The following is a 15,163-nucleotide window of genomic DNA, read 5'->3' on the forward strand; positions in this document are numbered from 1 at the left end:
AAAGCAAATAATTTCTGAAATTATATTCATTTTGAGTCTTTAAAAAGTTTTAAAGTAAACATCCTTTATATAAGGGCATGTGACACAAAAATTTCTAAAATCATTCTCTTTCATTTCATTTTAAACATTTCTATTTGGAAGAATAATTAATAAAGGGGCTCTACCTTTTATTTTTAGCTAGATAATTGGATCTTCACAGAGTTTTATAACAAATTTAAATGCCACATTTAAAAAAAAAGATTTTTCTAATGCCACAGGTCCTTCTTAGACAAAATCAAACAATACTGAGTATAAAACTATTAGAATGAGGTGTATAAAGAGAAAAATAGAGGTCTCTATCAGTTGAAATACATCTAAAATTCTATATAAAATAAAGGAGGTTAGATCACTTGATTTATCACCAATACTTACCAGTTGTTTTTCCAGGTAGATTGACCAAACCACAGCATAATGACCCACTGTGAGAATAATGAACAAAAGTAATGCCAGCTCAGCATTGCTCATTTTTCTCACTCGTCTATAGTAGAATACAGGCTGTCGCCAATCTGGAAGTCCATTGATCAGAATATCGTCATACCTACAGTAGCAAATATAACAGTTTTTCAAGGAAGATTAAAATAAAAACAAAAAACCTTATTTTTTTTGGTTTATCAAAGAAAATGCTGTCATATTAAATCACTGTATTTTCAATAAATTCTTTTCTATTAAAATTGATTAACTTCTAAAAAATTCTATTTATATTTAAAAAGAAAAGAATTTCTCCAAGATAGATAACATTATGTAGATTATCAACACTACAAAGCATTGCAAAGATTTGTACATTCAAAATGCAGTATGTAGGTTCAGTCACAGAGGATTGTCAAAACGCTATGTAGTAATATGGGCCTGGATACCAGACCTTGTGTTTGCACTCCAATGATGTGACTCTTGGAATCACATCTAAACTAAAGGAGTAACAGAGTCTACCTGTCTGTAACAGTCTGCAGTACAGACTCCATAATAGCAAGAATCTCAATGGGAGAAAAATCAAGATAAGAGCTCAATATGTTACCATGAAGTATATATTAATGGATTCATACAGAATAAATTTTCTAGTTAGTTCTTGTATTTCTACCCGTGTTCAAGGCTGAAAAACACATGCATTTATTTAATCAAAGACTTTTCTTAAATGATGTAAAAATCTAAAAATGAGCAGCTCAGAACTTTGTATTGCTCACATTTCATTGGATAATGAAAAAATATTCAAATTAAAAAGATATGAAAACAACGAATGATTAAATCAGATTTCTCAATATACTATTTATAAATATTTAATTGGCAATATCCTCATTTTTGGCTTTGTTGGGAGGGAAGAACACAGCAAATAAGAGCTTTCCTAATAATGCCTTTAAATCAGCTATTTTTAAATTTAGAGTAAGATTTCAACTAAATTTAAATGCACCTGTAAAATAGTTACATAGGTAACATTTATATGGTTAAAAATCAGAAGTAACATTTGTGATTATAAAACTTAAAATGGTCACACACAAACACTATGTTCAAAACACGCAACCTGTTAATCTTAATTGAACACCACTCATTAAATATTCTAATCACACTATTTCCAGAATTAAATCTTCACTGAAAGGCCTAATTTGGTGCAACACATTGACCAAAATATTTTAATTAAAAATATTCTGAGTTAGTCGCAGGCCTAATTACAGGAATAAAAATAGGGCCTATATTGTCAGGCAGGTCAGTAGAACTCAGTAGTAGGTTTTTCTCAAGTAAATTGACCGATCTAGGAATAATAGCGCAGCTGCTAAACTGCCAGTCTTGACATGTAAATCAATTTAAATGCAACAACTGCAGTAGCTACTTTGATAGTTATTAAATTGATACCTTGGAGATATGCAAAAAAAAAAAAAAAGGCAGAGAATTTATTAAGGCAACTTCTTTCTTTTTAGTAGAAAAATATTGGCTACAAATTCAAAATATTTTATTAACAAATGCAGAAAAGCTGACTTTTAGATCAACAGATTATTAATAACTGATCAGAATAACTAATATTAAAAGCAAAAACATTACTTAATACTAAACTCTTAAAATGCAAACTAAAACCACAAGAGGTTACAAATTAAAATACGGTTATATCAGACAAAATCTGACGTCAAATATTCTCCCTTTTCACCACTTATAACAACTCTTAAACACTAATATCAGACATAATGGTAAGATTTCATCAAAAGCTATAATTCCTGGCATGAAAAAATTATATTTAAACCTATCTTTGTAAAAATTGACTTGTTTTTAAATTAGGAATGGATTGGTAAAAAGGTTTCAAGTGGTATGTAACACAAGATTACATTCAAATGAAGTCCAATGAATGTTAAATCCTGAATTTATTCTTAATCTGCATTCTATTTCAGATTTGTTGAGGGGAGAAAAGGTGTATAACAATCATTTTCAGCTAATCTCTCCATGAAGTAACTTCATTATAAATAACAAAGTATGGTTATTAATAATGAACATCTAAGAAAGTGGTAACAATTCCCTAAGAACATTACTAAGTATTAAATTTATTTTATATAGTATTAAACTGTATTTCAAGAAAATACAGCTGAATCGCATATCAAATATTTTAAAACCATTTTTGAAATGCAATGTATCTGTTAATAGCTGCAATTTTCTACTGCACATATAAATTGTATTTAGTGCATAAATTCAAGATAGCAAAATCTCATACACTGAACACATTAAACAGATATCTAGTAAGCTCTGTATGCCACTCTAAACAACAGTCTTCAAGGATTAAGCTTAGAATCAATGCCCTATTGATTTTACTATCAATGAACATTATGGCTCTTAGGACTGGCCATTTTAAGGGAAGATAGCGTCTATTGTTGTTCACTGTTTAGAATATATGTTGAAAAAGATAAATCACCACTTTGTTGAAACATTGAAAAAGAGGTATTTCTTTCAAAAAAACTTCAAGTGTTGATAACATATAAAATTTAAAAAACTTGTTATGCTTCCTTAATATGTAAACATTGTTAAGATGCTTGGTAATTGGGCTATAAACTGCTCTTAGCAATCTATTAAAACCAGGTTGAGTGCACACATGTATGAATACAAGAATGCACAAAAATAAATCTCTATGATGAAAATATCATAAATACAGAAAATCATATGGAACTATAAAGGCATTATCTTAGAAATTAAAACACTGATTAAAAATCCAACATATGACCTAATATATTTACTTCATTAGATTTTCTTAAAATGTAAATGATGAACATAAAATAATAGTCACATAATCATTAGTGAGTTCTCATCTATAACATATAATTCATCAAACATATTGAGACTAATGTAAGCACTGGAAAGCAAAAAAATCTTAATTTTAAAAAATTACTAGCACAAAAATTATGTAAATTTAAAATATTGATATATTTTCAAATGTAAAAATTGTAATTATTAAATAAAAATAGATATGTGTACTATGAAAGTGAATATTTAAGTAGCCTTAGAATTTGCATAAATTGTGAATTTTCCATCACAGAAAATTGGAGTTTTCAGCTTAAAACAACTATAACAACATTCATGTAAATCACATTTTGAGGAGTTGAGTAAATATTAATTGTACAAAGATCATAAACAGGAAGCAAGTCTAACTGTATAATTCATCAAAAATTGTAGTATATGACACTTTATTCATTGGATATAATAGGTATCTTCTATTTGCCAATTAAGAAAGCTACTAAGAGAAATTTCTATTCTCATATTTATGTTTTTATTCAAATACAACTATAATCAAATTTATTATACCTAAGTAATAGATTAATAAAAGTTTAACATATTAAAACTGAACTATGCTTTCAATTGGATTTGTAAATAAAACATTTTATTTAGTAAACTTTTTAAAAAGATTCATTCATTCATTCATTCATTCATACATACAAGAACTGGGGTACAGGCCAGAGGTATGGGAGGGTGAGAGGATTCACCAACGACACAGTGGGGCGGGGAATAGAATAGGCAGATATACAGAAATACATTGCTGAGGGGAGTAGCAGGTGAGCCCATGCTGCAGAGGCTGTGGATAGCTCCACAGCGCTGCGCTCAACCCGCTGCGCCACTGGGGAGGCCCTATTTAGTAAACTTAAAAAGGTCATTCAACATTTACAAATACAGTAACATGAAAGAAATTTAAAGTTGCCCAGTTAGGTTCATTAAAGAATACTGTTTGAAAATTTATAAGAGGTAGCTTTTAAGCAAAAGTGAATATGCTAATAATACTGGAGTACTATCTGGTATCTACTCAGTAGTACTGTAGTTAAGCTAACACTCAGGGTACTTGTACAGAAATTTATGTCAGAACATGATTGAGCTGCTATTTCCCTATATAAGCAAGTTACCTAAGGGGTTTAGGAAAGGTATCTATTCTAGACTTCTTTACACTAACCAGGAAAACTGGGAGGAAAAAAAAAAAAGGTTTGTAGCTTTATTCATAATTGCACTGACAGGAATACACCCAAGAAAATTTAAAAACATCTATTCACATAGTTGAATGTAAATGTTCATGGCAGCATTGTTCATCAGAGCCAACAAGTAGAAATAATCTAAACTTCTATCTGTTGGTAAATGTATAAACAAAGTGGTATGTGGAATAGTATTCAGCAATAAAAAAGAATAACATATATGTGACCATATAGATGTAGTTCAAAAACATTGTGATAGAAAGAAACTAGATGCAGAAAACTACATATACATGACTGCATTTATAAGAATGTCCAGAAAAGTCAAATTTATAGACACAGAAAGGAAATCAGTAATTGGTTGAGACTGAGATCAGAGTGGGGATTGCCTGCAAATGGGTTTAAGGAAATATTATGAGGTGATGAAAATGTTCTAAAAACTGATCTGAGGTGTTACACACAATTCTAAATTTACTAAAAAAAACCAAAAACAAACAAAAACAAAAAAACCCACTGAATTGTACTCTTAAGAATATGGCTTTTGTGGTATGGAAACCATACTAAATGAGGCTATTTAAAAGTAGAATAAAATTTTATTTTTCCTTAAAAACATGTTATGCAGTTTTCTATTTCATTGTTATTCTTTTTTCTACCAAAAATTAAAGTATGCACCTGATTTTAGTGAAAACAGTTATTTGGAAGGGAAATACATAGGAAAATGTGTGTATGACAATTTTCCAAGCTGCAAATTCCTGGAAGGCCACACATTTTAAAGCACTTATTTAATGACTATTTTAATAAAGATTTGTAGTACAAAAGAACAATACCAGTAGGAGACAATCTTCTTTTGCAAGATAAAACTATGATAGTTTATTTCCCTGAAGGAATTATGAACATTAGGTAATTGTCTGTAGTGTTGCATTTCTCCTATATGTTTAAATACTCACAGGTCACCTGGCCTCAGGCACAAGCTTTAGAGGAGTGATTCTCAGCTTGATTAGTTAAGACTCTAGCCTCAAGGAAAACCAGTTACCAAAGAGTTACTAATGCCTCAAGGGGTATAATACTAGAGCTGTTTGTGTAACTTGTCAGATCCATTTTTTTTCCTACTAATACTCTGAAATAAATGCAAAGGGAACTAATCCTAAAAATGTTAGAGGGGGCTACATTAGTTAATGAAGAAATAATTTATATCTAAGAAGCAATTTGTTCAGAAAAGACATAATATCAGTACTTGAAATAAATTGTTAAAAAGTTTACTGACTTTTAAGATAACAAGAGGACAAAATCTGATGCTGAAGTTATAAGGAGACTAAATAAAGCTATCTTTACAGGAACATTCTTGATGTGTGAAACAAACTAGGGGCCCACTGAGAGAAACCAACTAGAAAATATGCACAGAATGACCAACACTTCTTTTAACACACTTCTAGGACTCTTTCAACACCATGGATTATCTCAAACCAGAGGAATGTCTGCTATGGTATCTGGACCAACGCCAGCCCTTGTTATAAAGCAAAGAACACATCCAGAGTATCTTGAGTCCTTCCTTTGCAATCTGACAAACTGAGGTATTCAAATTAAAGAGTTAAGATGAGAACAAAGAGTGGTAACTAACATTGTAGGATACAGAATAATTCCAGACAATACATTTGAAAAGATTCAGAATGTCACACAGCATAGTATTTTGGGTTGGCTTGAAGTTTTATTAGCACCCATAGAGAGACAAGGATTTGTGGGCTAGTTTTAGCCTAAAATCTCAAATACCTCAGTTATCTTTTTTTAAGGTACTAGGGAGCAACATTCTCAAACTGGGGACTGACCCACTAGTGCCTCATGAAATTAATCTAGAGGACCATATCCAGCATTGTTAAAAAACATAAAGCAGAACAGTTTAGGCTAGCTTTGTAAAGAAAATATCGATCTGCTTCACAGGCAGTAAGAAATGTTTTGTAAAATTTTGTTTCAGTTGTATGCCTATCTGTTCTGAGGCATGATGCAAAATGTGTTTTTTACGGTAGGTCTGACTTGGAAAACTCATCACAATAATATCCGCATTCTACACATTCTGAAGGGGTAATGGAAGGGGGTCTCTCTGCAATCTCTTAAGTTTCTGGTGCTATAAACCATGGTATTACTATATTATTACTCTTCTAAAGTTAACAGAAAGGTCACAGGACAAGGAAGCTGCCTCTACTACAAAGTTTAAATCTAAACACAGACTCACTGAATCAGAGAAAGGGAAGAGGAGGTAAAAGAAATAGGAAAAAGAAGCAAATGTTTTTCTTCTCCTATCTTTTATAGACTTGTCTAAGCTGTTCTCTCACAAATAGGGTTATTATTTTAACAGTGAAGAAACATAATGAAGAAATGGTAATAACTTGAACATCACTTCAGCCTAATTATAAAAGTTAAAAAACAGAAACAAGAAGAAGATTACCAAGCATAGACAGAAGCTATTACCGATATATCAAAACTGGGCATTTGTTTGAAGTCAGGTGGTATTTGTATTTTCCAGGGCACATATATTCATGTTAAAAATTGTTCTAATGAAGCCATGACTTGCTGATGCCATGACTCATAAAGTCTGTATGAACTGAATCAACCTAGTGAATATTTTCAATAGAGATTAACTATGCTCTAAACATACATTTTACAAATGTTGTATATCTTGGAAGAAACAAAAAGCAAAGTATTAAATTAAATTTTAATGAGAATTCTTTCCTCTAAATGGAAACATCAAACTGTAATGTCTTAGTTCAAAAACAAAAATGAACACTCACCTCTGCCTTCGTTCATCATCCTTTAAAACTTCATAAATGGCCACCAACTAAAACAGAAGCATTGCTTTAAAATAAAAATACTCAAGAAAGGTGAATATACTACAGGGCACATGCAGAAAGCCCTATGTGCTCACATATACAATGAACAGAAAAAAAATTAGTAAGTAACATTTTGCGTTTTCAGTAGTGCCATGAGAGGTTAAAAATGTTTAATATCAAAATAAATCTTTGTGACATGAAAAAAAATCTTAAAACAAAAATCTTAAAAATTATCTTAAAATGTGCTTTTTAAAAGCAGAAGCTGTAATTTACACAACAAAGTTATGACAAATATGACCCTCCCTGGACTAACACTCTAATATAAAAACATTGGTAAAAACATATTTTGTTTGAATATATTACTATTTAATCTCATTTTCAAGTGGAAATATTCTACATGTTACTAATTCTGTCATAAACACTTATTTATAACTGTCACAAAATACATAAAATAATAGCATGTTTCACTTACTTGTCTAAACTGAGTTTCTGCATTTTCATCTTTATTCTTGTCTGGATGCAAAGTTAGTGAAAGCTTACGATATGCTTTTCTAATGTCTGCAGATGAAGCATCCTGGAGGTGGTGGGGGCAGGGAAAAACACAAAGCAAACTTTGTCAGAAAAAGAAATTCCCAGAACCTTGTTAAGATCTGAGAAGACAGCCAACCAAGTGCAAGACCCCAGGCAATGTAATTTGAGCAATCAGTCTAACAACCAGGCTATGCAACTAGCCTGACCCACATGACTGAACAATTATTCAATCTAATTTGGCTCTCTTCTTAACTTTTCATTACCATACAGTCATTTAAAGAAGACAGTTTTTGGCAAAACTTTTCAAAAACACTTGCCTTCCCAAAATTAACCTATAAATCTTTCCCAGTAATTAAGAGATCAAAAGGAAACAAATTAAAAATTAATACATCTGTCTGCCTTCAAAGAAGAGCTTTATTTATTTGAGAATCTTAAAGTCAATTTCTGAATCCCAGGCTTACCATATGTGGTTTCTTCATTGTTATTTATATTGAATTTACTATTCGCCCACTGTCTATGGAATCTCATTTTCACTTGTCAAAAGTATGCCTATTTGAAGGCAGTTAAATTTGCATTTATCCAAAATAATTATAATTAGAAATAGTTATATGTACATTGTACTTATTTTTTTAGTACCTTAAAGAGTGTCTTCAATGGTTTCCTAAGTGTAATTTGCAAAAATAAGTTTGCCCACTACTTACCTAATTCTAAACAGTGTAAATATATTTACAAACTTGCTCTTAGTAAGTACTTTGGTTTAAGTGGCTGATAAAATGACTTTTTATGGAGTCCTGTGTGCACAGGTAAACTCAGAGAACATCATTTTACAAGCTAGTATAAAATATATGCCAAGATGTATTTATGACTTTATTTCCAATAAATTGAAAAGTTATCTCAATAACAAAAATACTTATAAGACAAAATGATGACAGAGTTGCTTATTAAATCTCATCTCTAGTTTTATAGCCAAATATTTGTCAAATTAATTCTGAAAACTACTTTACTAAAAAGTTCAAATAACTACAACAAAACACAAATCTGGTTACCAGGGACTAAACATCTGTTAAAGAAATACAATTTGAGAAGAGACAAAGTGAGGCTATAATTAATCTCTCAAGCTTCCCTTTATAAACCACTATTTTCACTATCAATTTTCGGGGCTCATTGCTACAGGCTGTCACTCTACTTAAAAGTTTCAACATAGGTGTGAATGTTTTTGTAATTTGTGGAGGGCTAAGGAGCTATAAAATTAGCAGAGTAAGTTTTGCAGGTAATATGGTTATAATTTTCACTCTAATTTGCTGGGTGGAATTGATGTGTTTCTTACATTAAAATATAGGTAACATGTTTATTTCCTGGAAATTTCTGATGGAAATTTTATGGATCAAAGAAGTATCAAATCACTCTCTAATTGGGACTATAATTTTAGATTGCATTAAATTGGCATTATATCATAGAGAAAATTATTCCAAAAGTAGATTTTCTACAAAATAAGTTTATGTGATTTCTAGTGTTATAAAATTAATACATATTTATTGTGGATCATAACTTAAAATAAAATGACCAAAAACCACTTAAAGCATTTCCCTTTTTCTAGTCTTGTTGTAGTGACTCCAATCCTCCATTTTTTAAAAAAGATTTATTTATTCATACATACAAGAAACTGTGTACAGATCAGACATTCTGCCGGCGAGAGGATTCACAAGAGACAGAGTGGGAAGCAGAAGAGGCAGACTGACTGAGATACACAGCTGTGGGCGAGACAGGAGAGGTCTGCCACACCATGAGGGATTCTCCCTGGCAAGCCGGGAATCGAACCAGCGCTGAAGAGGCTGTGGACAGATTCACATCACTGTGCTCAACTGCCTGCGCCACCCGGGGAGACCCACCAATCCTCCATTTTTCTGTCCGTGTGTACCCTAAATGTAAACATGGCCAGATAGCTCTTCTACTTCCAGTACTTCAGTAGCTACCATCACTTAATTTTTCCAACTTTTTTGGCATTATCACTGACCACCTTGGCCCATCTTCTTGGGCCAACTGTGAATTGACAATTCTTTCTTGACTAAGGATCTGGCTTGTTAGGCTACACAAAATACTGCCTATTTTCCTCTAGAGAATCTGCTCGGTAGGGTCATTTACCAAAAAACTCCACGATAAGTGAATAGAGCTAAGAAATCTGGGTGGGGGTGTGTGTGGGGGGGGATGGTGGATGGTTCCCTATTGACAACAAGATACTCTAGACAAGTTGTACCTCAAACAAGTACATATGTATTTAATTTTAGCTAATGACAAAGATTCCACCTAAAACTTGGTAAAATGAAGAGGCTAGAATCACTCTCTACCTTGAAAACTAGAAAAAAACAATGACATGTGTTCCTAGGAAAATCCAGACACTCTGACCCAGCTATACAACTCCAGGAATCCCCAGGAGTTCAAGAACTAAGGTTGGTAGCCCCTGAGGGAAAGAATAACAGGAGTCGAGGGGGAGTGTGTCAGGGAACCCAGGACAATGTGAACTTCCTTGGTAGGAATTTCCCTGACACTAGAGTGGGCCTGGATCCAATATGGGGCAGTGGGAGTTTGTCAGACTCCAACCTGGGAATTTGGAAACACTGCAATTGGGGTGGCATGGCAAAAATTTTTTTCCATTTGGTAGAGTGTCTAGTAGTTTTTTTTTTTTTTTTTTTTAATGGAAGGGTGGTCACTCACCCTTTCCTTTTTTTTTTTTTAAGATTTATTTATTGATTGATTGATTGATTGATACATACATACATACAAGCGCTGGGTACAGTCAGAAGCGCGGGAGGGTGAGAGAATTCACCAGAGCCAGAGCGGGGAGCAGAACAGGCAGAAGGACCGAAGTACACTGCTGAGGGGAGCAGCGGGCGGCAGGAGAGGTCTGCACGCCATGTGGGACCCTCCTCCGGTGGCCGGAGAGCAGCCGGGGATCGAACCAGCGCAGCAGAGGTTGCGAGCAGCTTCGCAACCCAGCGCTCAACCGCTGCGCCACCGGGGAGGCCCGAGTGTCTAGTAGTTTTAATGATAGTTTCTTTAGCTGTGCAGAAGATTTTTAGTTTGATATACAGGACAATTTTTGCTTTTGTTTCCTTTGTTTTTTGAGTTGTTTTCCTAAGGACATCTCTAAAGTCAATGTTGTAGAATGTATTGTCTATTCTTTTCTTCTATGTATTTTATGGTTTCAGGTCCTGCATCCAAGTCTTTAATTCATTTTGTGTTAATTTTGTGTATGGTTTAGTTTCATTCTTTTGCATGTGGCTGCTATGTTTCCCCAACACCATCTGTTGAAGAGACTTTCCATTGTATACTCTTGGCTCCTTTGTCATAAATTAACTGTCCATATAAGTATGGGTTTATTTTTGACTCTCAAATGTATTCCAATGATCTGTTTGCCTATTTTTATTCCAACACCATATTGCTTTATAGTATAATTTGAAGTCTTGGAGAATATACCTTCCATTTTTCTTTTTTGTCAGGATTGCTTTTAGTATTGGTGTCTTTTGTGCTTTCATACAAATATCAGTAATGTTTGCTCTATTTCTGTCAATAAATGCTACAGGGAAAACTGTACAATTCACATACAAAAAGAAAGAAACTGGCTAATATCTTGTCACACACACACAAAAGTAACTCAATATGTATTAAAGACTTGAATGTAAGACCCCAAGCAACAAAATTCCTACAAGAAAACATGGGTACTAAGCTTTTTAACATTGGTCTTGGTGATAAATTTTTGGATCTCACACCAAAAGCAAAGCCCAAAAAAAGAAAAATAAATGAGTGAACCACATCAAGCTAAAAGGCTTCTGTACAGTACAGGAAATAATCAACAAAATGAAAAGGCAGTGCACCAAATGGGAGAAACTATTTTTAAACCACATTATCTAACAGGGGTTAAGATACAAAATATATAAAGAACACAGGAGAAAAAAAATTCAATTAAAAATGAGCACACCTGAGGAGGGAAAAAATCATATATTGCCCAAAAATTAAATTAAAAAACGAGCAAAGGACCACTTTTCCAGACAACATACAGATGGCCAGTAGGTATATGAAGAGATTCCCAACATCATTAATCATCAAAGGAAATACAAAACAAAACCACAAGTGAGATTTACCTCTTACCTGTTAAAATGGTTATTATTAAAAATAACAAATGTTGGCAAAAATGTAGAGAAAGGGAACACTTCTGCACTGGTGGTGAGAATATAAACAGCAAAAGATTTTTCCACTCTGAAGAGAAACCAGAGTATGTAAACTGGTGCAGTCACAATGGAAAAAAGTATGGAGATTCCTCAAAAAATTAAAAATAGAACTACCATATGATCTAGCAAACCCACTTGTGGATATTATTTATAGTACAAGAAATGGGAAAAAACCTGTGTCTATCAATGAATGAATGGGTAAAAAAAAAAAGTATGTACACGCACACACAAGAATATTATTTATCCACAAAAAAATAATGAATTTTGCCATTTATGACATGAATGGACCCGCCTTTTCAAGATAAATTCATTATGGAAATATAGTCTAAGATTACCCATGTGGTTACCAGAAAGGATTGTTTGGTGACTTGATCTGGTATTCTTGTCAAATCAGTCCTTTAGTAATTAGATATCAGAAGCAGCTGTCTTTTGAGGTTGGATTCTTTTATCTACATTTTGGAGAATGCCTCCCATTTTACTCTTATGGGGAGAGCAGAGGTGTGTCCAACTTAAACATGTTAATTAATCCAAACATATTTTAAGTTCAAGTTCAAAATAGGTTGTAGAACATATTCTTTTACTGCATTGGATTTTATCTATTAGCTAACAAGTTATTCTTACTGACTTTGGATTTCAAGAATAATAAGAAAAGTTCTACATGAGCATTAATAACCAGGATTTTGTTATAGACTAACCTGTCATGGATACTATTTATAGTTTGAGGCCAAACAAGCTGATTAAAGCTATAATTTTACATATGTTTCAACAGATTTCTCCTAAGGCAGTTTACCTGAACAGAGATCCATAATGAAAGAACCCAAAGCCTTATCCTGCACATTAGCCATGGAAGCTCAGAGTTAAATTTTATCATGAAGTAAAATGCTTCATACATTTCCTTGCAATGGAAAATTTTTTATATTTATTTTCAAACCTTTTGCTGTTACAGTTTAATTTGGATTTTATATTCAATGAGTTATAAATCCTTTAGTCCTGAAGTTAGTTATGATGATGTTTCTTGCTTTATCCTCCTGGTCCATTGACCAGGTCAACTTCTTTTAAACATCTTTATTATTTAGTTCTTCTAGTGGTAAATACACTTGTATCCAGGCACATAGTTTTTAGCTTTCTCTTGGGGGTGGGGGGAGAATCTGTTGATCAATAAATTTACATTCAAAGACAAGACTAAAGAAAACAAAGTCATCATTAAGAGGTTAACCTGAGTTTCTAATTAGTAATATCAGATGTGAAAATGATCCAAGATTATTTGATTTAATTAATGATTTGATTAATGATCCAAGATTATTTCATTTAATCTATCTTGTCAAAAAGATTAAATGAAATTACTAACTTTGAGGCAGTTGATCTTGGATAGCAACACTAGGCAAATTAAGATTTGCAGATGTTAGCCAGAGTTTGAAGTTCCTCAACTATGTGCCTCAATATGGATAACTAGTCTTCCCTTCTTATTAAATATGATAACCAAATAAATATATGTGCTTCTCTTTGATCTAATATCCTTGAGATTTTTTTTTTTTGACACAATAGTATGTTTTATTAAGAAGAGTTTACTTTGGTCAGATCCTGAACACTGTCTTCTGATTTGTTTTAAGAAGTCAGGAATTTTTCTACCATCTGGCACACCTGAAAATGGTAGGTCTCACATTTCAGAAACACTGTAAATAGAGTGAATTTTTTATCATTGACAATCCCCATTGATATAAATCAGAAATGAGCAAACTACAAAGCATAAGCCAAACACCACCTGTTTCTGTAAAAAAATTTTGGGGAATCACTACCACATATGTTAACTTATGTGTTTATATTAAATAATTGCAGTAGAGACTCTTTGGCCTTCAAAGCCTAAATATTTACTATCTGACCCTTTACAGTAAAAGTTTATCAGTCCCTAATAATAAGTAGAATAAGAAATCTCTCTCAGATCATGCAGGCAGAGTTTTCAGTGCTCTTTCCTTATAAAACTGTATGAGGATAGAGAGGGTGTTTAGTTCGTTCACTATTATATAACTGATGCTTGCATGTAATAGGTACTCAAAACGTATTGTCAAATCAATAAAAATCTCCATTTCCATTTCCTCTCTCCATTTCCCTAGTCCTCATGCCTCACAAGACAATTCCAAATAATCTGTAATAATCCGTAGTCAGCATGTGACTGAGGCAGCAACCCGGACTTCCATATAAACAGACACTATGCTTTATCTTTTCTTCAACAATTGTCAGGATAAATTTCTAATTTATTCAGGGTATGAAATGTTAATCCCTTGAGGACAGAGATCAATTCTTTCAATTTATGCTATGTTCCCATTAAAAATCATAACTCTCCCAAATTTGCTCTATTCCCAATCTTTCTCTCCCAGACAAATGGTACCATTATCTACTCAGTAGCAGAGGCCAAAAACCTATCAGTGAATCTCAATTATTATTTTTTCTTCAGCCACTTTATATAATTTACCAGCAGTCCAAACACTCCCATGCTTAAACACTCCCATGATCCTCCTCCAAGCCACCCCCACAAAATTCTATTCAAAGCGTACCCTACCTTAAGGATAATGACTACTATGGTAAAGGAGATATTCATTCCATTTCCTTCTAGTATAACGTTGCCCAAAATAACTTTGTACAATGACAGAAATGTTCTGTATCTGCACTGTCCCTTAAGGTAGCCAGTTGCTACTTGTGGCTACTGAGCACTTGAGATGCTCAGTAAATTTAAATAGTCACATGTAGTTAGTCAGTGGCTACTACATTTGACAATGTATTTTCTAGAGTGCCTCCCCATATTACAGAAGCTAGAAAACAAGAGAAAAACTAGAAGAGATTTAGGTTTGGCCAACCAGATGCACTCTAACATAGAATGCAGAAATAAGGCAAACACCAATTCTACCAGTAAATAAGGTCACTTAGTGGTTATCCTGTGATAGTGTTAGAAGAGGTCCTAGTATTCAAACACCAGCTTCATCATGAGTATTGGGTATTCCTTTGAATGAGGTAGGTATAGTTCTGGAGCTGGCTGGTAGGAATTGCAATAGTTTACTTGTAAGGAGGTTCTCATTGAGTATGACTAGTGCAAACAATTCATGTCAGAGAACAGAGGTAGGTAGAATATCAT

General features: G+C 33.0%; 1 protein-coding gene across 2 annotated transcripts in view; it reads right to left on the reverse strand.

Moving 5' to 3' along the window:
- Positions 1-15,163, reverse strand: part of DNAJC1 (DnaJ heat shock protein family (Hsp40) member C1) — a 123,790-nt gene that overhangs the window by 70,808 nt on the left and 37,819 nt on the right. For both annotated transcript variants that reach the window (XM_054695137.1, XM_037510694.2), the window contains exons 2-4: positions 7,752-7,853; positions 7,241-7,287; positions 412-577 (exon numbers count right to left, since the gene is read on the reverse strand). In XM_054695137.1, the coding sequence (XP_054551112.1) occupies positions 412-577; positions 7,241-7,287; positions 7,752-7,853 (315 nt within the window). The remainder of the gene's footprint in view (positions 1-411; positions 578-7,240; positions 7,288-7,751; positions 7,854-15,163) is intronic.

The sequence above is a fragment of the Talpa occidentalis genome, unplaced genomic scaffold (genome assembly GCF_014898055.3).
Source record: "Talpa occidentalis isolate TD23 unplaced genomic scaffold, MPIMG_talOcc4v2.1 talOcc4.14, whole genome shotgun sequence".
Classification (NCBI taxonomy): Eukaryota; Metazoa; Chordata; class Mammalia; order Eulipotyphla; family Talpidae; genus Talpa; species Talpa occidentalis.